This window comes from Rhinoraja longicauda, chromosome 8 (genome assembly GCF_053455715.1).
Source record: "Rhinoraja longicauda isolate Sanriku21f chromosome 8, sRhiLon1.1, whole genome shotgun sequence".
NCBI classification, from domain to species: Eukaryota; Metazoa; Chordata; class Chondrichthyes; order Rajiformes; family Arhynchobatidae; genus Rhinoraja; species Rhinoraja longicauda.
Genome location: NC_135960.1, coordinates 69,087,316 through 69,114,643, shown reverse-complemented (window position 1 = coordinate 69,114,643; position 27,328 = coordinate 69,087,316). Strand labels below are relative to the sequence as shown.

The 27,328-nt window shown below is 47.1% G+C and overlaps 1 protein-coding gene across 1 annotated transcript in view; it reads left to right on the top strand.

Moving 5' to 3' along the window:
- nostrin (nitric oxide synthase trafficking) overlaps window positions 1-27,328 on the top strand; it is a 62,768-nt gene that overhangs the window by 32,130 nt on the left and 3,310 nt on the right. The window contains exons 5-15 of the mRNA XM_078404590.1: window positions 2,435-2,516; window positions 2,650-2,712; window positions 5,222-5,320; window positions 6,553-6,678; window positions 10,147-10,245; window positions 11,911-12,036; window positions 14,327-14,435; window positions 15,087-15,175; window positions 20,107-20,232; window positions 21,974-22,184; window positions 26,478-26,564. Of these exons, the coding sequence (XP_078260716.1) occupies window positions 2,435-2,516; window positions 2,650-2,712; window positions 5,222-5,320; window positions 6,553-6,678; window positions 10,147-10,245; window positions 11,911-12,036; window positions 14,327-14,435; window positions 15,087-15,175; window positions 20,107-20,232; window positions 21,974-22,184; window positions 26,478-26,564 (1,217 nt within the window). The remainder of the gene's footprint in view (window positions 1-2,434; window positions 2,517-2,649; window positions 2,713-5,221; window positions 5,321-6,552; window positions 6,679-10,146; window positions 10,246-11,910; window positions 12,037-14,326; window positions 14,436-15,086; window positions 15,176-20,106; window positions 20,233-21,973; window positions 22,185-26,477; window positions 26,565-27,328) is intronic.

The following is a 27,328-nucleotide window of genomic DNA, read 5'->3' as shown; positions in this document are numbered from 1 at the left end:
CTGTATCACTCTATGATCATAATCCATGCAGCATCCATCCCTTCATTGCCTGCTGCACCAGCAATTCTCTCATCGATCCTCCTCTAGTTTTGCCTGCCACCCTTCCCTGCAGAGCGCGTCTGTGTCTGTGCGGCGGTCTTGCGACTAAATATAGATCCGAGCCTGGGAATAGGGAGTCTTGGGGACGTGACAATGTTTGAGTGAATGATGAGAAGCCGGCAATGTCAAATGTGACAGTATCTTTGAGATGACATTAAATTCTTGCCGTGTAAGGTTAGATGTTCCATCGTCATAAGTCACAAAATGAAACGGCTCATAGATCAGTGGTGAGTCTATCTAACAAGTCAGTTTATTGAAGGTCTTAACAGTAAACGCTCCTAAGAGAACCCAAAATGTTTCAAAGATACAAAGTGCCTACAACGTTTTATATTCTCATGACACAATGAGCGGTCACGGTGGCGCAGCGGTAGAGTTGCTGCCTTACAGCGAATGCAGCGCCGGAGACCCAGGTTCCATCCCGACTATGGGCGCTGTCTGTACGGAGTTTGTACGTTCTCCGCGTGACCTGTGTGGGTTTTCTCAAAGATTTTCGATTTCCTCCCACACTCCATAGACGTACAGGTTTGTAGGTTAATTGGCTTGGTAAATGTAAAAATTGTCCCTAGTGAGTATAGGATAGTGTTAATGTGCGGGGATCGCTGGGCGGCGCGGACACGATGGGCCGAAAGGGCCTGTTTCCGCGCTGTGTCTCTGAACTAAACTAAACTAAAAGATCAGTGGTGAGTCTATCTAACAAGTCGGTTTATTGAAGGTCTTAACAGTGCACATTGGGAAACACTCTAAGAGAACCCAAAGTGTGTCAAAGTTTCAAAATACCTATAACGTTTTATATTCTCATGACACAAAGGTTACTTGTGGATTTTTTTTTAGATTTTAGAGATACAGCGTGGAAACAGGCCCTTCGGCCCACCGAGTCCGCGCTGCCCAGCGATCCCCGCACATTAACACTATCCTACACACACTAGGGACAATTTTTACATTTACCCAGTCAATTAACCTACATACCTGCACGTCTTTGGAGTGTGGGAGGAAACCGAAGATCTCGGAGAAAACCCACGCAGGTCACGGGGAGAACGTACAAACTCCGTACAGAAGTATCTGAAATAAGTCATCATTAATCAACGTCTCTGTGACCTTTCATCTTTGTTTTCCTTCAGTTATCTTTAACCTTTTTATAACGTTTCCTGTTATTTAGAACACCCCTCTCCCGTATCTAACAAATGGGCAAAAGATCCATTTTGTGGGTATTTTATTACTTTCTGGTTTACAACCTCCAATGTTATTCTATCTAAGCTAGTTGTGCCAAGAGCCAAATACATTGACACATCTACAGTAATTACCTCTGAGCGCCCGATGTTGGCTATTTTCCCATCCTGTTCCCCAGTTTGTGAGCTCTCTGGTTGAACAGACTGCCCTACCGATCTTACTTATCATTTCCTATATTTCTGACAACCACCTCCCTCTGGCTTAACCTTTCACTCCTCCTCTTCTCTCCTTATCTGACACCCTTTTGTCCCCTTTTCACTTCTAGTCATAGAGTCATACAACACAGAAATAGGCCCTTCGGCCCAACTCGCCCATGCCGACCAAGATGCCCCATCTATGCTAGTCCCACCTGCCCGCATTTGGTCAATATCCCTCTCAACCGGTCCTATAGTTGTACCTGTGCAAGTGTCTTTAAAATGTTGAACAAAAAGTGCTGGAGTAACTCAGCAGGTCAGGCAGCATCTCTGGAGTACGTGGACAGGTGACCTTTTAGCTTGGGACCCTTATTCAATCTGAAGAATTGTCCCAACCCTAAACATCACCTGTCCATGTCATGCAGTGATACTGCCTGACCTGCTGAATTACTCCAGCACTTTGTGTCCGACACAAGATTCCAATGTCTGCAGTTCCTTCTGTATGCCTTTTAAACGTTGCGATAGTACCTTTAGAGTTTAGAGATACAGCGCGGAAACGGGCCCTTTGGCCCACCGGGGCCGCGCCGACCAGCGATCCCCGCACATTAACACCATCCTACACCCACTAGGGACAATTTTTACATTTACCCAGCCAATTAACCTTTACCAACCTGTATGTCTTTGGAGTGTGAGAGGAACCCGAAGATCTCGGGGAAACCCCACGCAGGTCACGGGGAGAACGTACAAACACCGTACAGACGGCGCCCGTAGTCGGGATGGAACCCGGGTCTCCGGCGCTGCATTCGTTGCGAGGCAGCAACTCTACCGCTGCACCAGCGGGACCGCCTTAAGTCTCAACTACCTGTCTGGGCAGCTCGTTCCTCTCATACACCACCCTCTCAGTGGAAAAGAGAAGGTCTCCTCTCGGCTTCTCTGGATTATTGTCGTGAACAAGTTCTTGTTATTTTGAACAGGGCGTTAGGTGGTGCTATTCACCAGGAAGCTGTGAAACCAATTTGTAAGATGCTGGAAGAACATACAAAAAGGAGAAAGTCAGTATGTATTGCCTTTTCCTACAAGTTAAATGTATGTCACCTTGCTTTGAGATGACTTATTTCTAATTTGCTGTTTGCATTAATCTTTCATGATCTTTCCAATCCTGAACTTCTAACTCCCCCCCACTCCCCAGATGGATAGTGCTGTTGAAAAATCTTCGAAGCTTGTCGTAGATAACTGGAGTCAACAGATTCGGGTACGATGTAACACTTTTAATAGTTCCCACACATGCAACTGCAGATGCTAGCTTACAGAAAGAAACACAGAGCGCTGGAGTACCTCAGCAGGTCAGGCAGCATCTCTGGAGAACATGGACAGGTGAAGTTTCAATAGACAATAGGTGCAGGAGTAGGCCATTCGGCCCTTTGAGCCAGCAACGTGATCACATTCAATGTGATCATGGCTGATCATTCTCAATCAGTACCCCGTTCCTACCTTCACCCCATACCCCCTGACTCCGCTATCCTTAAGAGCTCTATCTAGCTCTCTCTTGAATGCATTCAGAGAATTGGCCTCCACTGCCTTCTGAGGCAGAGAATTCCACAGATTCACAACTCTCTGACTGAAAAAGTTTTTCCTCATCTCCATTCTAAATGGCCTACCTCTTATTCTTAAACTGTGGCACCTGGTTCTGGACTCCCCCAACATTGGGAACATGTTTCCTGCCTCTAATGTGTGCAACCCCTTAATAATCTTATATGTTTCGATAAGATCCCCTCTCATCCTAAATTCCAGTGTATACAAGCTTAGTCGCTCCAGTCTTTCAACATATGACAGTCCCGCCATTCCGGGAATTAACCTAGTGAACCTACGCTGCACGCCCTCAATAGCAAGAATATCCTTCCTCAAATTTGGAGACCAAAACTGCACACAGTACTCGGGTCGGGACCCTTCAGGAGCAAAGAGGTCCTTCTACAGTTGTACAGGGCCCTGGTGAGACCACATCTGGAGTATTGTGTGCAGTTTTGGTCTCCTAATTTAAGAACATCCTTGCTATTGAGGCAGGTTCACGAGGTTAATCCCCGGGGTGGCGGGACTGTCATATGAGGAAATATTGGAAAGACTGGGCTTGTATTCACTGGAATTTAGAAGGATGAGAGGGGATCTTATAAAAACGTATAAAATTATAAAAGGACTGGGCAAGCTAGATGCAGGAAAAATGTTCCCAATGTTGGGGGAGTCTAGAACCAGGGGCCACAGTCTCAGAATAGAGCCCATTTAAAACTGAGGTGAGAAAAAACTTTTTCACCCAGAGAGTTTTGAATTTGTGGCACAGAAGGCAGTGGAGGCCAATTCACTGGATGAATTTAAAAGAGTTAGATAGAGCTCTAGGGGCTAGTGGAAACCAAGGGATATGGGGAGAAAGCAGGCACAGGTTACTGATTGTGGATGATCAGCCATGATCACAATGAATGGCGGTGCTGGTTTGAAGGGCCAAATGGCCTCCTCCTGCACCTATTTTCTATGTTCGGACCAATTGTAGTTGCGGGGGGGTTCGGAAGAGCGGTGGGGATGGGACAAGGCCTGGGGAGTGATAGGTGGATACAGGTCAAGGGGGTTGGATAGGGAGATAAGGAGAGAAGAGGCACAAAATGTGAAGTCGGCGGAAGGGATAGAGGTTGGATCTGCTGGGACTTTTTACATTGGAGTGTAGGAGGCTAAGGGGCGACCTTATTGAGGTGTACAAGATCATGAGGGGCATGGATACCGTGAACACTCAATCTTTTTCGCAGGGTAAGACAATAGACAATAGGTGCAGGATGAGGATTCTAAAACTAGAGGGCACAGGTTTAAGGTGAGAGGGGAGAGATTCAAGAGGGGCCTCAGGAGGAACATGGATAGGAAAGGTTTAGAGGGATGTGGGTCAAACGCATGCAGGAGGGATCAGCTTAGATGGGGCATCTTGGTCAGCATGGATGCGATGGGGAGAAAGTCTTGTTTCTGTGCTGTAAGACAGCATAAATACACCGATCAGCCAAAGCATTGTGACCACTGACAGGCGAAGTGAATAACATTGATTATCTCACACGATCTCACACCCGCTTCATCAGATCAAAGTCCTAATACAACTTATTGTGAATGATGGTGGACCAAATGTCACCATTATCTCGTTACAATGGCACCTGTCAAGGGGTGGGATATATTAGGCAACAAGTGAACAGTCAGTTCTTGAAGTTGATGTGTTGGATGCAGGAGAAATGGGCAGGAGTAAAGACCCGAGCGACTTTGACAAGGGCCAACTTGTTATGGCCAGACGACTGGGTCAGAGCATCTCTGAAACGGCAAGGCTTGTGGGGTGCTCCCGGTCAGCAGTGGTGAGTACCTACCGACAGTGGTCCGAGGAGGGACAAACCACAAACCGGCGACAGACAGGGTGTTGGGCGCCCAAGGCTCATCGATGCGCCAGGGCAACGAAGGCTATCCCATCTGGTCCGAACCGACAGAAGGTCTACTGTGGCACAAGTCACAGAAAATGTTAATGGTGGTCACGGGAGGAATGTGTCACAATACACAGTGCATCGCACCCTGCTGTGTATGGGGCTGCACACGGAGGACCAACAGCATATTAGGCAGGTGGTCGTAATGTTTTGGCTGATCAGGTCATAATGTTTTGGCTGATCAGTGTATATTCCAGCTTTATTAGAGGACAACCTTGCGTATCGGCCACTTTCTAATGCCGACTCTGATCTGTTGGTATGTTTCAGTGCAAGAAGAAGATGTTGGGGCTGACCAAGAGCCACGAAGCAATGCATCGCGCCGTGGAGAACAATAAACAAATAGTGTCTGAAAAAGAGAAAAAAAAGGTTCTGGTGCTAGTATTAATCTATGAATCAATTCAGCACGATGTCTGTTTTGTTTGACCTCCATCGCAAGTGAAATAAAGTGCTGGAGGAACTCAGCGGGTCAGGCGGCATCTGTGGAGGGAGTGGACAGACGATGTTTTGGGTCGGGACCCTTCTTCAGACTGATGGAGTTGGGGGAGGGGGAGAAAGCTGGAATAGAGAGGTGGGAGAGGGGCAAAGCCTGGTGAGTGATAGGTGGATACAGGTGAAGGAGGGGTGATGGGTGGAGTAAGTGACCAAGGCATTTAGGACAGGTGCATGGATAGGACAGGCTTAGAGGGATATACGGGCCAAACATGGGCAGGTGGGACTAGTGTAGATGGGGCATGTTGGTTGGCGTGGGCAAGTTGGGCCTGTTTCCGTGCTGTATGACCCGATGGCAAGAGGTGAAAAGAAGAGGTGCCAGATAAAGAGTGAAGAGGAGGAGTGAAATGCTAAGCCAGAGGGAGGGAGGGAAATGAGTGGAAGGCTATGGAGGGGGGGGGGGGGGGGCATGGGTGGAAGGAGCAGGGAACCCTGTATGCAGGTGGATGTGCAATGAATATTGGTTTAGTGTGGTTTAAGTTTAGTTTATTGTTATGTGTGCCGAGGTACAGTGGAAAGCTTTTGTTGCGTGCTAACCAGTCAGTGATAAGGCTGTACATGATTCCAATCAAGCCGTCCACAGTGTAGATACAGGATAAAGGAAGTGACATCATAATTTGAATAGAATTTGTTACTTTGTGTTTTATGATCATTCGTCGAACTTTAAAGCCGTATACAATCACACTTGTGAATGGTTGTCTGATAATGGCGGCACGGTGGCGCAGCGGTAGAGTTGCTGCCTTGCAGTGCCGGAACCGGGTTCGATCCCGACCACGGGCGCTGTCTGTACGGAGTTTGTACGTTCTCCCCGTGACCTGCGTGGGTTTTCTCCGAGATCTTCGGTTTCCTCCCGCACTCCAAAGACGTCCCGGTCTGTAGGTTAATTGGCCCGGTATAAATGTATAAATGTAAAATTGTCCCTAGTGTATGTGTAGGGTAGTGTTAGTGTGCAGGGATCGCTGGTCGGCGTGGACTCGGTGTGCCGAATGGGCAGCTTCCGCGCTGTATCTCTGAACTAAAAACCAAAGAAATATCAATATTTTTGTTCTATCTAGCGCAGATTCGAATCGTGTTACTAACTCTTTGCTGCGAATGTTTTGATTCTGCAGCTGCTAAAAAAGCTGACGAAATCGACGGAGACACTGCTGAAAGTGGATCAGCAGTACTACGAGATGAACCGGGCCGGTGAGGCCGTGCGGCTGAAGTGGGAGGCCATCTTTGAGCAGTCTTACCAGGCCAGTCAAACCTTCTCTTCAGATATCCGGTAGAAAGGACGAGAGGGGATCTTATGGAGACGTACAAAATTATGCAAGGACTGGACATGCTAGATGCAGGAAAAATGTTCCCAATGTCGGGGGAGTCCAGAACCAGGGGCCACAGTCTAAGAATAGAGACCATTTAACTGCCTTCTGCAGTTGTACAGGGCCCTGGTGAGATTACATCTGGAGTATTGTGTGCAGTTTTCATCTCCTTATTTGAGTAAGGACATCCTTGCTATTGAGGTAGTGCAGCGTAGGTTCAACTACCTTCTGTGGCAGAGAATTCCACAGATTCACCACTCTCTGTGTGAAAAAAAACTTTCTCATCTCGGTCCTAAAAGACTTCCCCCTTATCCTTAAACTGTGACCCCTTGTTCTGGACTTCCCCAACATCGGGAACAATCTTCCCGCATCTAGCCTGTCCAACCCCTTAAGAATTTTGTAAGTTTCTATAAGATCCCCCCTCAATCTTCTAAATTCCAGCGAGTACAAGCCGAGTCTATCCAGTCTTTCTTTGTATGAAAGTCCTGCCATCCCAGGAATCAATCTGGTGAACCTTCTCTGTACTCCCTCTATGGCAAGAATGTCTTTCCTCAGATTGGGCCTTACAGCGCTTGCAGCGCCGGAGACCCGGGCTCGATCACGACCACGGGCGCTGTCTGTACGGAGTTTGTACGTTCTCCCCGTGACCTGCGTGGGTTTTCTCCGAGATCTTCCTCTTTCCTCCCACACTCCGAAGTCGTACGGGTTTGCAGATTAATTGGCTTGGTAAATGTAAAAATCATCCCTAGTGTGTGTAGGATCGTGTTAGTGTGCGGGGATCGCTGTGTCTCTAAACCGGGAAGATTCCTCTCTCTGAGTGTAATGATCTTCTGCTCCTGGGAGGATAGTGGAGACTCAGTGCAAGAGCACTCACTGAGAGATTGAGAGGCTTTTGGACATGAAAGGAATTAAGGAATACAGCTTCACAGCAGGAAGTAGCTAAGATCTTACTGAACGACGGAATAGAAACATCGAAAATAGGTGCAGGAGGAGGCCATTTGTCCCTTTGAGCCAGCACCGCCATTCATTGTGATCATGGCTGATCATCCACAGTCAGTAACCCGTGCCTGCCTTCTCCCCATATCCCTTGATTCCGCTAGCCCCTAGAGCTCTATCTAACTCTCTTTGAAATCATCCAGTGAATTGGCCTCCACTGCCCTCTGTGGCAGAGAATTCCACAAATTCACAACTCTCTGGGTGAAAAAGGTTTCTTCTCACCTCAGTTTTAAATGGCCTCCCCTTTATTCTTAGACTGTGTGGCCTGGTTTGGGACTCCCCGGAATGCAGGTCACTCCCGATTTTCTGGCAGCTGGTATTCCGGCATCTCCTTTAATCTGGACAAAATTACGAGAGTGCACTTGAAATCCCCTACCCGCCCCTTCTGGAAGTCGTCCCCCCCCCCCCCAAAAAAATGTGGTGCCTCGGCCGGGAGAGGCGGCCGATCTCGACTTCATCGGGACTTCCGCGGACGATCTGTGGGTCCAATATTCCCCCCCCCCCAGACGGGACTCCGGAACTCCGGCTCGGCCAGAGCTGGCGGATCCGTTCCCATAGCCTACATCCGCGGCCATCTTTGTGGGCCAGTATCTTGGTCCCACCAAGGCCGTGGCCTCTGTTGGTCCGGCAAAACGTTTAATCCAGCAAGGCTCTGGAAGGAACCAAGGGTGCTGGAAAATCGGTGGAGGACCTGTATATGCGACGGACCAAAATGGTCCCCTTGGTCTCTCTGCTGTGGTCTTCAGCATTTGGACCTTGCGGGTAAGAACGTGAAACGATGACTAAGCATCGTGGTGCATTTGGCATTAGTGCCGAAGATACTGGAGTAACTCAGCAGGACAGGCAGCATCTCGGGAGTGAAGGGACGGGTGACGTTTCGGTTCGATACCCTTCTTCAGACTGGCTTCAGACTGATACTAGCGGATGCAGCAAACTCTCAGCCAGGACTTGCGCACATGCGCAGACAGGCTTATTGCCCGCCGAAATACTTCACAGCAAGTAGTGTAATTTAATACTGTCGTCTCTCCTGCTGAACAGGAATTGCAAGAACAGTGCAATCCTGATGCAACATTGAACAGTACAGCACAGAAACTGGCCCTTCGGCCCGCATTGTCTGTGCATGCCAAACATGATGCTATTGCAGATGCCGCCTGACCCACATGTTTGGTTTAGTTTACTTACTGTAGAGTTACAGGCCCTTTGGCCCACCGAGTCCGTGCGTGCCGACCAACTATCACCCCTGCGCTAGTTCTACCCACACACCAGGGGCAATTTACAGAAGCCAATTGGCCTACAAACCTGCACGTCTTTGGAGTGTGGGAGGGAACCGGAGCACCCGGAGAAAACCCACGCGGTCACGGGGAGAACGTACAAACTCCACACGGACAGCACCCATAACCCGGTAGAGTTACTCCAGCACTTTGTGCCTTTTTATTTGGTAAAGCAGCATCTGCAGCTCCTCGTGTCTGCAAGGGAGTGAACTCAGTGGGATTGCATCATAATCCGGGTGCTTCATTGTCACGAGCTTTAAGCCAGATTTATTTAATCGATTGCGTTTAAATTTCCATGGTGGTGGATTGTGTACTGACATCGAGTCATCGAGTGACACAGCGTGGAAACAGGCCCTTCATCCTAACTTGCCCACACCGGCCAACATGTCCCAGCTACACTAGTCCCACCTGCCTGCGCTTGGCCCGTAACCCTCTAAACCTGTCCTATATTCTTGCTATTGAGGGCGTGCAGCGTAGGTTTACTTGGTTAAATCCCGGAATGGTGGAACTGTCATATGTTGAAAGACTGGAGCGACTAGGCTTGTATACGCTGGAATTTAGAAGGATGAGAGGGGATCTAATCGAAACGTATAAGATTATTAAGGGGTTGGACATGTTAGAGGCAGGAAACATGTTCCTAATGTTGGGGGAGTCCAGAACCAGGTGCCACAGTTTAAGAATAAGGGTTATGCCATTTAGAACAGAGATGAGGAAGAACTTTTTCAGTCAGAGAGTTGTGAATCTGTGGAATTCTCTGCCTCAGAAGGCAGTGGAGGCCAATTCTCTGAATACATTCAAGAGAGAGCTAGATAGAGCTCTTAAGGATAGCGGAGTCAGGGGGTAAGGGGAGAAGGCAGGAAGGGGGTACTGATTGAGAGTGATCAGCCATGATCACATTGAATGGTGGTGCTGGCTCAAAGGGCCGAATGACCTACTCCTGCACCTATTGTCTATTGTCTATCCACATACCTGTCTTATCCCAGCCTCAACTACCTCCTCTGGCTGCTTATTCCATACATCCGCCACCCTTTGTGTAGAAAACGTTACCCCTCAGGTTCCTACCACTCACATGATTCATCCTTGCACCAAGCAAGTCCAACAAATTATAATCACTGTTGCCTTTTTCACCCTACAGGTAATTCATGATCTGGAGAAAGACAAAATAAATCTCCTGTGCAATATCTTAAATAAATACAGCCAGCACATTACTTATTTTGGAAGAACGCTTATAGAGGTAAGTAGTATAATTACTGTAACACTTGGCAGCATCAGGCACCAGGTTAATTCTCGGAATGGCGGGACTGTCGTATGTTGAAAGACCGGAGCGGCTAGGCTTGTATACACTGGAATTTAGAAGGATGAGAGGGGATCTTATCGAAACGTATAAGATTATTAAGGGGTTGGACACGTTAGAGGCAGCTAGAGCGCTAGATAGAGCTCTTAAGGATAGCGGAGTCAGGGGGTATGGGGAGAAGGCAGGAACGGGGTACTGATTGAGAATGATCGACCATGATCACATTGAATGGTGGTGCTGGCTTGAAGGGCCGAATGGCCTCCTCCTGCACCTATTGTCTATTGTCTATCATACAGCATGGAAACAGGCCCTCTGGCCCAACCCGTTCACACTGACCATGATGCCCCATCTAAGCTAGGTCCATTTGGCACATATCCCTCTTAAACCTTTCTATCCATGTACCTGTCCAAATGTCTTTTAAATGTTGTTATTGTAGCTGCCTCAACGACCTCCCCTGGCAGCTCGTTCCATATACCCACCACCCTCTGTGGAAAATGATATTAAATCTTTTCCTACTCACCTTAAACCTATGCCCTCTGGTTCTTTTTTTCTCCTCCTCGGGAGACAAGACTCTGTGCATTCAGCCAATCCCTCCCCCTCGTGATCTTGTACACCTCTGTAAGATCACCCCTCATCCTCCTGCACTCCAAGGAATAAAGTCCTAGCCTGCCGAACCCCACTCTAATAGCTTAGGAGTTCCTCGAATCCTGGCAACATCCTTGTAAATCTTCTCCGCACTCTTTCCAGCTTGACAACATCTTTCTGATAACATGGTGACCAAAACTGAACACAATACTCTAAGATGAAAGATGAAACCCTTGTGTCCTTGCAGCCCTGGTGCCCAGAGTTGACCTCCTTCCTCGATTTCTACTTGCTAAGTTTCGTACGTTAATAGTGGCACTTAATTCCCAGAGTTCCAGGGAAGGATTGCAGCCGAGCAATAATGAGCTGGGTGATGTTTAAATAGAAACTTAGAAAATAGGTGCAGGAGTAGGCCATTCGGCCCTTCGAGCCAGCACCGCCATTCAATATGATCATGGCTGGTCATCCCAAATCAGTGCCCCGTTCCTGCTTTTTCCCCATATCCCTTGATTCCGTTAGCCCTGGGAGCTGAATCTAACTCTCTCTTGAAAACATCCAGTGAATTGGCCTCCTCTGCCTACTGTGGCAGAGAATTTCACAGATTCGCAAATCTCTGGGTGAATTTTTTTTTCCTCATCTCAGTCCTAAATGCCTACCCCTTATTCTTAAACTGTGACCCCTGGTTCTGGACTCCCCCAATATGGGGAACATTTTTCCTTCATCTATCCTGTCCAACCCCTTAAGAATGTTACATGTTTCTTGGATCTTGGAATAGGAATTAACTCAGTTTTGTAACGAGTCAATAAAGTCGAACATACTTGCCCTCAATGGAGTCTAATAATCCCACAGTGATGTACATGGCAACAGTGAACAAGCATAAGGCCACACTTTCAAAACGCATCTTTCTCCATAGAAGCAGAATACTGACAATGCCCTAAACTGTCTCTGCTTTTTGTTTGGCCTTTTTTTTCTTTCTGGTTGAGTCTGTGTGATGTAAAGATTACATTGTTTGTTGTTATCCAGCGCCAAATGCAAATCCATGAAGTTGTGCAGTGTTTTGGCATTGATCAAGATATCCAGGCACTGTTGGACAACACGTCCGTTTTATCCAATGAAAACAAAATCGGATTTCTGCTGCCGGATTATTATGTAAGTAAGCGCTTTAACACGGTGGCGCGGCGGTAGAGTTGCTGCCTCATAGCGCCGGAGACCCGTGTTCGATCCTGACCACCGGGTGCTGTCTGGACGGAGTTTGTACTTTCTCTGTGACCACGTGGGTTTTCTCCAGGTGCCCCGGTTTCCCCCGCCCCACCACTCCAAAGACATGTGGGTTTGTGGTCTAATTGGCCCTCTGTAAATTGCCCCCTGGTGTGTCGGGAGTGGATGCAAAAATGGGATAACATAAAACTCGTGTGATCATTTTTGTCGGCGTGGACTCGATGGGCTGAAGGGCCTTCTTTCACACTGTATGTTTAAAAACTAAGAAGACTAAAGCACCGCTATTCAATGTCTGCGGGTATGTTCTCTTTTATTTCAATTGTTTAACGTGGCATTGGAATTAAAATATCTGAATACAGTACGATCTACTGCAATAGCACCAGGAAAAAAATAAACCAGTGTGAAACGGTGGCTGAGAATCCTAAACTGAGGGCATGTCACAAACTCGGCCTCCTCCACTGCCAGAGTATGGCCACGCGCAAACTGGAGGAACAGAAACTGCTACTCCACTTGGGTAGCTTACATTTACATAGAAACATAGAAAATAGGTGCAGGAGTAGGCCATTCGGCCCTTCGAGCCTGCACCGCCATTCAATATGATCATGGCTGATCATCCAACTCAGTATCCCGTACCTGCCTTCTCTCCATACCCCCTGATCCCTTTAGCCACAAGGGCCACATCTAACTCCCTCTTAAATATAGCCAATGAACTGGCCTCAACTACCTTCTGTGGCAGAGAATTCCACAGATTCACCACTCTCTGTGTGAAAAAAAACGTTCTCATCTCGGTCCTAAAAGACTTCCCCTTATCCTTAAACTGTGACCCCTTGTTCTGGACTAGGAGGCCGAGTGGGTTAACATGCGATCAGCGTTTGTCGGCACTGGGCCTGTACTCGCTGGAGTTTAGAAGATTGACGGGGGTGGGGGGGTGGGACTTCATTGAAACTTACCGAATAGCGAAAGGCTCGGATAGAGTGGATGTGGAGAGGATGTTTCCACTGGTGGGAAAGTCTAGGACTAGAGGCCATAGCCTCAGAATAAAAGGACGTACTTTTTAGAAAGGAGATGAGAAGGGATTTCTTCAGCCAGAGGGAGGGTGGTGAATCTGTGGAATTCATTGCCACAAACGACTGTGGAGGCCATCCGTGAATATTTTTAAGGCAGAAATTGACAAATTGGTGATTAGTACGTGTGTCGGGGATTATGGAGAGAAGGCAGGAGATGGTAGTTGAGAGGGAAAGATAGGTCAGCCATGATTGAATGGCGGAGCAGATTCAATGGCCTAATTCTGTTCCCAAGACTTATAAACTTATGAACCCAGCATTGAATACCCCACTTTGAATTATTCCCAGAGCACCCGGAGATAACCCATGCAGTCACGGGGAGAACGTACAAACTCCACACAGACAGCCCCCATTGTCAGGAGTGTACTCTGGTCTCTGGCACTGTGAGGCAACAACTCTACTGCTACACACGGTGCCATCCATCGGGGCCAATCCTGTAAATGTACAATTGAGTAACGGAGAGAGAGAAATGATCGTCAAGTGGGAGTCTTTGCATTTTTTATAATTATAATATTTACAATCAGAAAATTAATCATAATTTGAAAGTTGAAAGAAATAGAACTGAAGGCACAAAATTAAATCGACCTTGTGTCGCCCACTTTGTGTGTGTGTGTGTGTGCGTGTGTGTGTTCATCGTTGGCTTTCTTCCAACCGATCAAACCTCCTCCCCCCTCACCTTTGTTCACCTATGACCTGCTGGGCTTTGTCCTGCCCCTGCACTCTCCCACCCCTGCAATCAGTCTGCAGAGGGGTCCTGCCCCAAAACGTCACCTATCCGTGTTCTCCAGAGATGCTGCCTGACCCGCTGAGTTACCCCAGCACTCTGTGAAACATCACCTATCCATGTTCTCCAGAGATGCTGCCTGTCCCGCTGAGTTACTCCAGAGTCTCTGTGAAACGTCACTTATCCGTGTTCTCCAGAGATGCTGCCTGACCCGCTGAGTTACCCCAGCACTCTGTGAAACGTCACCTATCCATGTTCTCCAGAGATGTTGCCTGACCCGTTGAGTTGTTCCAGCACTCTTTCCAAATTAAGTTGAATGCTGTTGCTGTTCTTGCATGGTGATGTTGCCCATGACTGGCGGGTGACTGGGAGCTTTGCTACATGCTGAGCGGTGCAGTGAGGTGGATGTAGTTGTAATGTCTTCTCCACATAGGAGGAAGACACTCGCAACACAATGGATAAAGAGAGAAGGAAGACCGGACTGGAACTAAAGATACAACGGCTTCAGGATGACATCAGCAAAGTCAAGAAGGAAAAACAAGGTTGCTTTGTGCCCACTCTTCATAACTTAATTAGACACGAGCAGAATCAGGCCATTCAGCCCATCCAGTCTGTTCCGCCATTCAATCATGGCTGATCTATCTTTCCCTCTTAACCCCATTCTCCTGCCTTCTCCCCATAACCCCTGACACCCGTATTAATCAAGAATCTATCTCTGCCTTAAAAATACCCACTGACTTGTCCTCCACCGCTGTCTGTGGCAATGAATCCCACAGGTTCACCACCCTCTGACCAAAGAAATTCCTCCACATCTCCCTTCTGAAGGTACGTCCTTTTATTCTGAGGCTGTGCCCTCTGGTCTTAGACTCTCCCACTAGTGGAAACATCCTCTCCACATCCACTCTATCCGGGCCTTTCACTATTCGGTAAGTTTCAATGAGGTCCCCCCCTCATTCTTCTAAACTCCAGCGAGTACAGGCCCAGTGCCGACAAACGCTCATGATATGTTAATCCAATCATCCCCAGGATCATTCTCGTCAACCTCCTCTGGACCCTCTCCAACGCCAGCACATCCCTCCTCAGATATGGGGCCCAAAACTGCTCACAATGCACCTACTTGCCTAAAATTATACGACGTATCAGAATGAATGAATTCTAAAATAAAGATGTTGTTTGATCTGCGCACTCTACAGGTCTGGAGAGGATGAGTAGGACAAGTTTCAAAAGTTCATCATTTTCGGATTTGAAAATGGAGGAGACGAATGCAACAATGAGAGACGAGGTATTGTGGTGATCTTCAACAGAAAATGGTCTCGGGCCTGTGGGAAAAGGGATTAAAGACAAATTATTGTACTCGGCTTATACTCGCTGGAATTTAGAAGATTGAGGGGGGATCTTATAGAAATTTACAAAATTCTTAAGGGGTTGGACAGGCTAAATGCAGGAAGATTGTTCCCGATGTTGGGGAAGTCCAGAACAAGGGGTCACAGTTTAAGGATAAGAGGGAAGTCTTTTAGGACCGAGATGAGAACGTTTTTTTTCACACAGAGTGGTGAATCTGTGGAATTCTTTGCCACAGAAGGTAGTTGAGGCCAGTTCATTGGCTATATTTAAGAGGGAGTGAGATGTGGCCCTTGTGGCTAAAGGGATCAGGGGGTATGGAGCGAAGGCAGGTACAGGATACTGAGTTGGATGATCAGCCATGATCATATTGAATGGCGGTGCAGGCTCGAAGGGCCGAATGGCCTACTCCTGCACCTATTTGCTATGTTTCTATGTCTATTGAACAATAACTAACAGCACGTCAATGATTAGATCATTGACGGGCGGCACGGTGGCGCAGCGGTAGAGTTGCTGCTTTACAGCGAATGCAGCGCCGGAGACTCAGGTTCGATCCTGACTACGGGTGCTGCACTGTAAGGAGTTTGTACGTTCTCCCCGTGACCTGCGTGGGTTTTCTCCGAGATCTTCGGTTTCCTCCCACACTCCAAAGACGTACAGGTATGTAGGTTAATTGGCTGGGTAAATGTAAAAATTGTCCCTAGTGGGTGTAGGATAGTGTTAATGTACGGGGATCACTGGGCGGCACGGACTTGGAGGGCCGAAAAGGCCTGTTTCCGGCCGTATATATATGATATGATATGATAGATCAGCGATACTTGCATATAAGCAAATCTAATGCACTCAGAGTAAATATGGAAATTCTGATTTTCCAATTTCGATCAGTTTTATTTATTGCTTAGGAAGGAACTGCCGATGTTGGTTAACACCGAAGATAGACACAAAATGCTGGAGTAACTCAGCGGGACAGGCAGCATCTCTGGGGAGAAGGAATGGGTGACGTTTCGGGTCGAGACCCTTCTTCAGGCCGAGAGTCAGGGGAGAGGGAGACGCAGAGATAAGGAAGGGTAAGGTGTGGAAACGAGACATCAAAAAGAGATAAAGTTCAAGGAAAATGTGGAATAGATCATTGTTAGCTAGGAGAAGGTGGCAACAAGCTAGCAGAGATAAAATGTAATCGGGGACAGTCAGATTGTTTGGAGAACTGGGATGGGGGAGGGATGGAGAGAGAGGGAAAGCAAGGGTTATTTGAAGTTAGAGAAATCAATGTTCATACCGCTGGGGTGTAAGCTGCCCAAGCGTAACATGAGGTGCTGTTCCTCCAATTTGCGCTGGGCCTCCCTCTGCCATTATTTATTGCTTGCATTTTCTTGTTAAGGCATTATCTCAAGATTTGTGAAACTATCTGCATATACTCTTAATCAAAACTAAATGAAAATGCTCAATCCAGTGTATATATTAGTCGGGAGAGGTTGGGTAGTTTTCTCCAGAGTGTCGGAGGTTGAGGGGAGACCTGATAGAAAAATTATGGGACGCATAGAAACGGTAGATATTCAGAACCTTTATCCCTGGGGTGGAAATGTCAAATACTGCAGGGCATCTCCTTAAGCTACGAGGGGGAAAGATTCAAGATGTGCGTGGCAAGTGTTTTTTACACAGAGGGTGGTGGGTGCCTGGAACATGCTGCCAGGGGTAGTGGTGGAGGCAGATACGATAGTGGCATTGAAGAGGCTTTTAGATAAGCACATGGATATGCTGGGAATGGAGGGATATCGATCATGTGCAGTCAGGAGATTAGTTTCTCGTGGCGAAAATAGACACAAAAAGCTGGAGTAACTCAGCGGGTCAGACAGCATCTCGGAATAGGTGACGTTGTCTATCTTTGGTTTAAGCCAGCATCTGCAGTTCCTTCCTACAGTTTCTCTTGGCATCATGTCTGGGATGGACATTGTGGGCAGAAGGGCCTGTTGCTGCACTGCTCTGTGCTCACAGTAAGCTGGTTCTGCAGCAGTCCAGTGTCCCTGAGTGTCTCCCTCGTGCTTTATCTGCACGGTTGATGCAGAGACTGCCAGTGCAACAGAAGATGACTAAAAAGGCAATACGGGGAGAGAAGATGAGGTACGAAGGTAAGCTAGCCAATAATATAAAGGAGGATAGTAAAAGCTTCTTTAGGTACGTGAAGAGGAAATAAATAGTTAAAGCAAATGTGGGTCCCTTGAAGACAGAAGCAGGGGAATTTATTATGGGGAACAAGGAAATGGCAGACGAGTTGAACCGGTACTTTGGATCTGTCTTCACTAAGGAATCTCCCAGATGTTCTAGTGGCCAGAGATCCTAGGGTGACGGAGGAACTGAAGCAAATCCACATTAGGCAGGAAATGGTGTTGGGTAGACTGATGGGACTGAAGGCTGATAAATCCCCAGGGCCTGATGGTCTGCATCCCAGGGTACTTAAGGAGGTGGCGCTAGAAATTGTGGACGCATTGGTGATCATTTTCCAATGTTCTATAGATCCAGGATCAGTTCCTGTGGATTGGAGGGTAGCTAATGTTATCCAACTTTTTAAGAAAGGAGGGAGAAAGAAAACGGGAAATTATAGACCAGTTAGTCTGACATCAGTGGTGGGGAAGATGCTGGAGTCAATTATAAAAGACGAAATTGCTGAGCATTTGGATAGCAGGAACAGGATTGTTCCGAGTCAGCATGGATTTACGAAGGGGAAATCATGCTTGACAAATCTTCTGGAATCTTTTGAGGATGTAACTAGGAAAATTGACAGGGGAGAGCCAGTGGATGTAGTGTACCTTGACTTTCAAAAATCCTTCGACATAGGAGATTAGTGGGCAAAATTAGACTACATGGTATTGGGGGTAGGATACTGACATGGATAGAAAATTGGTTGGCAGACAGAAAGCAAAGAGTGGGGATAAATGGGTCCCTTTCAGAATGGCAGGCAGTGACTAGTGGGGTACTGCAAGGATCGGTGCTGGGACCGCAGCTATTTACAATATACATTAATGACTTGGATGAAGGGATTAAAAGTAACATTAGCAAATTTGCAGGTGACACAAAGCTGGATGGTAGTGTGAACTGTGAGGAAGATGCTATGAGGTTGCAGGGTGACTTGGACAGGTTGTGTGAGTGGGCAGATGCATGGCAGATGCAGTTTAATGTGGATAAATGTGAGGTTATCCACTTTGGTGGTAAGAATAGGAAGGCAGATTATTATCTGAATGGTGTCAAGTTATGAAAAGGGGACGTACAACGAGATCTGGGTGTCCTAGTGCATCAGTCACTGAAAGGAAGCATGCAGGTACAGCAGGCAGTGAAGAAAGCCAATGGAATGTTGGTCTTCATAACAAGAGAATTTGAGTATAGGAGCAAAGAGGTCCTTCTGCAGTTGTACAGGGCCCTAGTGAGACCGCACCTGGAGTACTGTGTGCAGTTTTGGTCTCCAAATTTGAGGAAGAATATTCTTGCTATTGAGGGCGTGCAGTGTAGGTTCACTAGGTTAATTCCCGGAATGACGGGACTGTCGTATGTTGAAAGACTGGAGCGACTAGATTTGTATACACTGGAATTTAGAAGGATGAGAGGGGATCTTATTGAAACATATAAGATTATTAAGGTGTTGGACACGTTAGAGGCAGGAAACATGTTCCCAATGTTGGGGGAGTCAAGGGGCCACAGTTTAAGAATAAGGGGTAGGCCATTTAGAACGGAGATCAGGAAAAACCTTTTCATTCAGAGAGTTGTAAATCTGTGGAATTATCTGCCTCAGAAGGCAGTGGAGGCCAATTCTCTGGATGCTTTCAAGAGAGAGCTAGATAGAGCTCTTAAAGATAGCGGAGTCAGGGGGTATGGGGAGAAGGCAGGAACGGGGTACTGATTGTGAATGATCAGCCATGATCACATTGAATGGCGCTACTGGCTCGAAGGGCCGAATGGCCTCCTCCTGCACCTATTGTCCATTGTCTATTGTGGGGATGTCACTGAACACACCCACTTGGTGAACTGGCTTCTCTGTAAGGATGTAATTAAATTAACACCAGTGAACATCAGCAGTTTGTATCTGATGATGCTCTAAAGGTGCACCTTTGTGCCAGCATTGATTCAGCTTTATGTAGGAAACATGGAACTGCAGATGATGGCTCACAAAAAAGGTTTAGACACTAAATGGTGGAGTAACTCAGCGGGACAGGCAGCATCTCTGGAGAGAAGGAATGGGCGACGTTACAGGTCGAGACCCTTCTTCAGAAACGTCACCCATTCCTTCTCTCCGGAGATGCTGCCTGTCCCACTGAGTTACTCCAGCATTGTGTGTCTATCTTCGGTGTAAACCAGCATCGCTATCTATAATCCCTCCTATACAAAAAATGTTAGTGTGGTTTAAAACAAGTCTTACATTTTGGAGAAGGATAATGGTAAAATTGGCCAACATGGTGCAGAGAACTTAAAGGTCATGTTAGTTTAGTTTATTGTCACGTGTACCGAGGTACAGTGACTTTTTTTTTGTTACGTGCTATCCAATCAGTGAAAAGACCATACGTGACTACAGTGCAGCCATCCACAGTGTACAGACACAGGAGAAATAGAATAATGTTTAGTGCAAGTTAAAGTCTGAATAGAGATTGTCCTAGGGTGTCTGATGTGGTAGATGGGAGGTCAGGACCGACGTGCTGGAGTAACTCAGCGGGTCAAGCAGTATTTCTGGATATGTGCCACCCTTCAGAATCTGGGGTCCTGACCCAAAACGTCACCTAACCATGATCTCCAGAGATGTCGCCTGATCCGTCGAGTTACTCCAGCACTCTGCCGCTTTTTATTATATGAGTTTTATGCATTTTAAGAATGATAAACGTTTGCTTTTAGGCAGCACTGAAGCTAACCCTCTTGGAGGTGAATTTCTACAAACTTGCATTGTCCATGGCAGAACTGGAGGGCAATCCCAAACCATCCCACCCACTCAGTGACTGCATCACCAACTGGAAAGATAAGGTGAGGTTGGCTCAGCTTAGAGATACAGCGCAGAAACAGGTCCTTCGGCCCCTCCAGGTCCGGGCTGGCCAGCGATCACCCGTACACTAGTTCCACCCTACACACTGGGTAGGCCGACAATTTACAGAATCCAATGGACCTGCACGTCTTTGGAGTGTGGGACGAAACGGGATCTCCCGGAGAAAACGGACACGGCCTCAGGGGGAACGTTGGCAGCGCCCGTAGTCAGGATTGAAACTGGGTCTCTGGCGACATCTCTGGAGATCATGGTTAGGTGACGTTTTGGGTGCTGCACCACCTGTGCAGTTCATGCTCAAATTAACGGTAGTGAGAAATTCAGAGTGCTTGTTGGGTGGGGAGGGTTGAGCAAGCCAGGGATTCACAGAGAGTGGTTTCTGCAGAAGGTATGAGGAGACGAAAGTTTACTCGTGCTGAAACTAAGAAACGTCTACTGTGTCTTGTCGTCCGATCAACAATGACATTTTTTGTAGACATTGATAGAGCCTTGCTTGGATTTGGGGATCTGTTTCCATTCTAGAACGGGTCATGGAGTGATACAGCGTAGAAACAGGCGCTTCAGCCCAACTTGCCCACACCGGCCACCATGTCCCAGCTACACTAGTCCCACCTGCCCACATTTGGTCCACATCCCTTCAAACCTGCCCTATCCATGTTCCTGTCTAACTGTTTCTTAAACGTTGGGATGGTCCCAGCTTCAACTACCTCCTCTGGCAGCTCGTTCCACACACCCTCCTCCCTTTGTGTGAAATGATGCGTAGATATTTATTGTATGACCATGTTGATAAGACTGGCCGATTATGGTCAGAATTGGCCTCCACTGCCTTCTGAGGCAGAGAATTCCGCAGATTCACAACTCTCTGACTGAAAAAGTTTTTCCTCATCTCCGTTCTAAATGGCCTACCCCTTATTCTTAAACTGTGGCCCCTGGTTCTGGACTCCCCCAACATTGGGAACATGTTTCCTGCCTCTAACGTGTCCAACCCCATAATAATCTTATACGTTTCGATACGTATACCCAACACCCCGTCCAAGTCTATTCAAGAGGGAGGTTTTTAGATGTTAAAGGAAGCAAGGAATATCTGGTCAGCACAGCAAAGCAGCATTGAGAGAACCATGATCTCACTGAGTGCTGGAACAGACACCACCGTTTACAATGCTCCCTGCTACTATTTTTAAGGGGCTTTCACTGCTGCTTGATCATCACGAGTGTACTTCACATAGATCGCTGATCTCAAAGCAATCTGATAATCGAGTTAGAAAGAAGGTAGACACAAAATGCTGGAGTAACCCAGCGGGTCAGGCAGTGTCTCTGGACCAATCATCAGACTGAGAGTAAATAGTTATAAATATTGGTATGTTGCATTAGAAAATTGTTAGTGTAGAGATACAGCGCGGAAACAGGCCCTTCGGCCCAACGAGTCCGCACCCACCAGCGATCCCCCCACATTAACACTATCCTACACCCACTAGGGACAATTTACATTTATACCAAGCCAATTAACCTACATACCTGTACGTCTTTGGAGTGTGGGAGGAAACCGAAGATCTCGGAGAAAACCCACGCGAGTCACGGGGAGAACGTGCAAACTCCGTGCAGACAGCACCCGTGGTCGGGATGGAACCCGGGTCTCCGGCGCTGCAAGTGCTGTAAGGCAGCAACTCTACCGCTGTGGTCCGAGCTTTCTTTGCCTGGTTATTACATCTGATTTGTATTTGGCAGGAGTATTATCACAGCCTGGTCCAGATATCTCGTCCTGTGAAAATGAGAAGCAGGCATCAGAACAGCACGAGAAGCCCCGTGTTTGTGGACTCCGGTGACGCTCATGAACCCAGCCCTGTGCAGGTGGAGGAGCCGATCTACGCCAACCATTGCAACCATTTACCCACGCCAGTGCACCCATCCGAACCCGGCCCGGGGGCAGCTGACTACGGTAAGCGGGGAAAAACCACTCCACTCCGGGGGGAAATTATTAAAATTATTAAAATTTATCTCTAAATCTAAAAAAAAAAAATCTAAATCTAAAATGATCGTTGTACTCCCAGATGTCTTACTGTTTTGTTTTGAAAAATTCCTTTGTGGGGGGGGAAATCACCCCATCACCCCAAGTAGATTAAACTTATTAAAATTGGTTCTCACAGTTTTCATTTTCTTTCGAGTATAGACAGTGTTTGTACACTTAGTTTTAGTTTATTGTCACGTGTACCGAGGTACAGTGAACAGCTTTTTGTTGCGTGCTGTCCAGTCAGTGGAAAGACAATACATGATTACAATCGAGTCACTTACAGTGTATAGATACATGAGAAGGGAATTCCAAGTACAGCAGGGAAACAGGCCCTTCAGCCCAACTTGCCCATGCCGACCAAAATTCCCCCATCTACACTACTTCCTTGGTCCTACCTGCCCACGTTTGTCCCACAAAACTCTAAACCTGTCCTATCCATGTCTCTTAAACGTCGCCATAGAACCTGCCTGACTACCTCTTCTGGCAGTTTGTTCTATATATCCACCACCCTTAGTGTGTAATAAAAAGTGAGCCTTCAGTCGTCCATTAAATCTTCCCTCCCCCCGCCACCTTAAACCTATGTTCTCTGGTTCTTGATTCTCCTACTCTGGGCAAAAGACTGTACATTTACTCTATCCATTCCTTTCAAGGAGTTGGACACGTTAGAGGCAGGAAACATGTTCCCAATGTTGGGGGAGTCCAGAACCAGGGGCCACAGTTTAAGAATAAGGGGTAGGCCATTTAGAACTGAGATAAGGAAAAGCTTTTTCAGTCAGAGAGTTGTGAATCTGTGGAATTCTCTGCCTCAGAAGGCAGTGGAGGCCAATTCTCTGAATGCATTCAAGAGAGAGCTAGATAGAGCTCTTAAAGATAGCAGAGTCCCTGTAGCTCAGGCCCTCGAATCCCAACAACATGCTGGTAAAAATGCAAACGGTTGCTTTCTATTGCATTTGGGAAGCTTCTGGCATTGGCAGTGAATCTGCACAAAATATAAGATTTACGAGGATGTTGCCAGCACTGGAGGGTCTGAGCTACAGGGAGAGGTTGAGTAAGCTGGGACTCTATGCAGGAGGATGAGGGGTGATCTTATGGAGATGTATAAAATCATGAGAGGAATAGATCGGGTAGATGCACAGAGCCTCTTGCCCAGAGTAGGTGAATCGAGGAAATAGGTTTAAGGTGAAGGGGAAAAGATTTAATAGGAATCTGAGGGGTAACTTTTTCACACAAAGGGTGGTGGGTGTATGGAACAAGTTGCCAGAGGAGGTAGTTGAGACAGGGACTAGATAGAGCTCTTAAGGATAGCGGAGTCAGGGGGTATGGGGAGAAGGCAGGAACGGGGTACTGATTGAGAATGATCAGCCATGATCACATTGAATGGTGGTGCTGGCTCGAAGGGCCGAATGGCCTCCTCCTGCACCTATTGTCTATTGACTATCCCAATGTTTAAGAAATGGTCAGACAGGTACATGTATAGCACAGGTTTAGAGATATGGATCAAACGCAGGCAGGTGGGACTAGTGTAGCTGGGACACGTTGGCTGGTGTGGGTAAGTTGGGCCTGTTTCCACACTGTATCACTCTAGGACTCTATGACTAAGATTCCAAAGTATTTTGGAGTTTCAGATATCACCACAGTTTCTCCTCTGCTATTACCCTCTTTATCGAAAGCTTCAAATTGCCTAGGAGATGGAGGGTAAAAGTGGTAAAGGGTAAATTGGGACTCCACAGAAAATTAAAGTTGCCTGAAGAAACCAAGATGTTTCACTGCGAGCACTTTCCCTGCAAAGAAAGATAAATTCAATGGAGGTAGAATTTTAATACTTAGCTATCGTTCTGACTACATTTTTTAAGTTTAATGTGAATAGATCTTAAAACAAGACCAAATAAATCAATGGGATTTGGAGTAATTTTAGCAGCTCCTGAAGCATTGATCGTGGCAGTTTGGAAAATTTACTGGACAGCATAGGTTTAAGGTGAGAGGGACAAAGTGGAAAAGGAAATGTTCAGGGCAAGTTGTTTTTTACACACAGACAGTGGTGCGTGCCTGGAGTGTGCTGTCAGGGGTGGCGACTAGGCTTGTATACACTGGAATTTAGAAGGATGAGAGGAGATCTTTTCGAAACGTATAAGATTATTAAGGCGTTGGGCACGTTAGAGGCAGGAAACATGTTCCCAATGCATCCAAGAGAGAGCTAGATAGAGCTCTTAAGGATAGCGGAGTCAGGGGGTATGGGGAGAAGGCAGGAACGGGGTACTGATTGAGAATGATCAGCCATGATCACATTGAATGGCGGTGCTGGCTCGAAGGGCCGAATGGCCTCCTCCTGCACCTATTGTCTATTTTGGTGGAGGCAGATACCACAGTGGGCCATAGTGAGGCCCACCGGGAGGAACAGCACCTCATATTTCGCTTGGGCAGCTTGCAGCCCAGTGGTATGAACATTGTCTTCTCCAACTTTAGATAGTTCATGTCCCTCCCTTCCCCTCCCCCTTCCCAGTTCTCCCACTGTCTTCCTGTCTCCACCTATATCCTTCCTTTGTCCCGCCCCCCCCTGACATCAGTCTGAAGAAGGGTCTCGACCCGAAACGTCACCCATTCCTTCTCTCCTGAGATGCTGCCTGACCCGCTGAGTTACTCCAGCATTTTGTGAAATAAATACCTTCGATTTCTACCAGCATCTGCAGTTATTTTCTTACACCACAGTGGGGTTTAAGTGGGTTTTGGATGGGCACGTGGATGTGCAGGGAGTGTTTGGGGTGACAGTAGGTACATGGACAGGACAGGTTTGGAGGGATATGGGCCAAATGGGGGAAAGAACAAAGGTGGAGCTGGTGCGGGATACTTTGTAACGTTGCCGGCGCCCTTTATGTGGAGACCATTGCATACATTGGATGCAAGCAGAGAATTTCACTGTAACTTGTCACACAGGCCTGTGAGTGAGGTAAAAAAAAAGAGAAAGAGCAGAGCACTTGCACGAGACCGGCAGCGGGGGTCAAAAAATTGGAACATTTTTGAAAATTTACACAAAATTACCATTTTCAAGCCTTTTTTTAGTGCATTTCAAAGTTAAAAGGCATTACAAAATAATGTGAATGTCACTGTACACTAATAACATTTTGAAGTAAATTCGAACATTAATTGTTAATCAGCCCAAAAAGGTGGTAATTGGCTTTTCTGCTGTGTGTTATATTTTAACCCTGTCTTAATTAATTTAGATTTAGATTTAGAGATACAGTGCGGAAACAGGCCCTTCGGCCCACCGAGTCCGCGCCGCCCAGCGATCCCCGCACATTAACACTATCCTACACACACTAGGGACAATTTTTACATTTGCCCAGCCAATTAACCTACATACCTGTACGTCTTTGGAGTGTGGGAGGAAACCGAAGATCTCGGAGAAAACCCATGCAGGTCACGGGGAGAACGTACAAACTCCGTACAGACGGCGCCCGTAGTCAGGATCGAACCCGAGTCTCCGGCGCTGCATTCGCTGTAAGGCAGCAACTCTACCGCTGCGCCACCGTGCCGCCCGGTTTAAGTTATATAATTTTGCACTTAAATTTAATATTTACTCATTAGTGCCACCACTGATTTTCCAGCACTCTTGGTTCCAGAGCTTTGCTGGTTTATCCAGCAGGCCAAGGAAGTCGGCTATGGGGATAGATGTGCTGGCTCCAGCTGGGCTGGAGTTCCAGAGCCCCGGCCGCAGGTTGCAAATTCAACCCACCGATCGGCCGTGGAAGTCCCGATGAGGTTGAGATTGGCTGCCTTGCCCAGCCTAGGTGCCACATTTTCGGGGAGACTTCCAGGGCGCGCGGGGGGGGGGGGGGGGGGGGATTTCTCGCGGAACCCCTAGCGACCTCTAGTGTTCATTACAAGTCTATACATCGGGTTTTTTTCTTCGTTATTTTTTTCGATCCGTTTATTTGGCAAAGTGAAAAACACAGAAATCATGCAAAAAGCACGGAGAATGGATTTTAAAAAACGCAGAAACCTCACATGCCAGGTGACAATATTCATTCATTCAGGTGGGACGAGTGTAGCTGGGACAGGTTGGCCGGTGTGGGCAAGTTGGACCTTTTCCACACTCTGACTTTTGCAGCATTAGAAACACTGCAACCGTTCTACTCTCGTCTAGTCATAATAAGTTAGTTTAAACTAGAAGTGTCAGTGAGAATAAGACCGAGCACGCACTAAGAATGTTGTTTTACTCTGCAGTAAATGACCCTATTCTGGAGATTGGAACATGCAAGGCTTTGTATGACTATCAGGCTACTAGAGATGATGAGCTTAACTTGCAACAAGGTAAGGACGCTCGTACCCAAGACAAATGGGTTTTACCTATAATCTCTAGGTTTAATTGCTGGAGATATCCTCGAAATCAAGTGATGTGGTAGCATTGAGAGAGAATGGTATTGAATTGTGCATTATAGGTTAAATACAGTGGCTCAGGCAGCATCTTTGGAGAAAGGCAGATGTTTCGAGCTAGGACCCTTCAGTCTCTAGAACGCTAGACTCTGAAGAAGGGTCCCCACCTGAAACATCGTCTGCCCATTCCCTCCACAGATGTTGCTTGACCCCCTGAGTTACTCCAGCACTTTGTGTTTTGATCAAGATTTCTGCAGTTCCTGGTGCCAGCATTGTAAGTTAGGTTTATTCCTGTCACCTGTACCAAGGTACAGTGAAAAGCTTTGCTTTGCTGGCTGCACAGATCAGATGTACCAGATATGGTTAGTGGCCATAGGGTATAAATGGATAGCAACAATTATTACTGCCACGCTTCATAGTTTAGTCCTACACATTCGGGGCAATTTACAGAAGCCAATTCACCTACAACCGACATACCTGGAGTACTGTGTGCAGTTTTGGTCTCCAAATTTGAGGAAGGACATTCTTGCTATTGAGGGCGTGCAGCGAAGGTTCATTAGGTTAATTCGCGAAATTGCGGGACTGTCGTATGTTGAAAGACTGGAGCGACTAGGCTTGTATAGTTTAGAATTTAGGATGAAAGGGGATCTTATTGAAACATATAAGATTCGAGGCAGGAAACATGTTCCCAATTTTAGGGG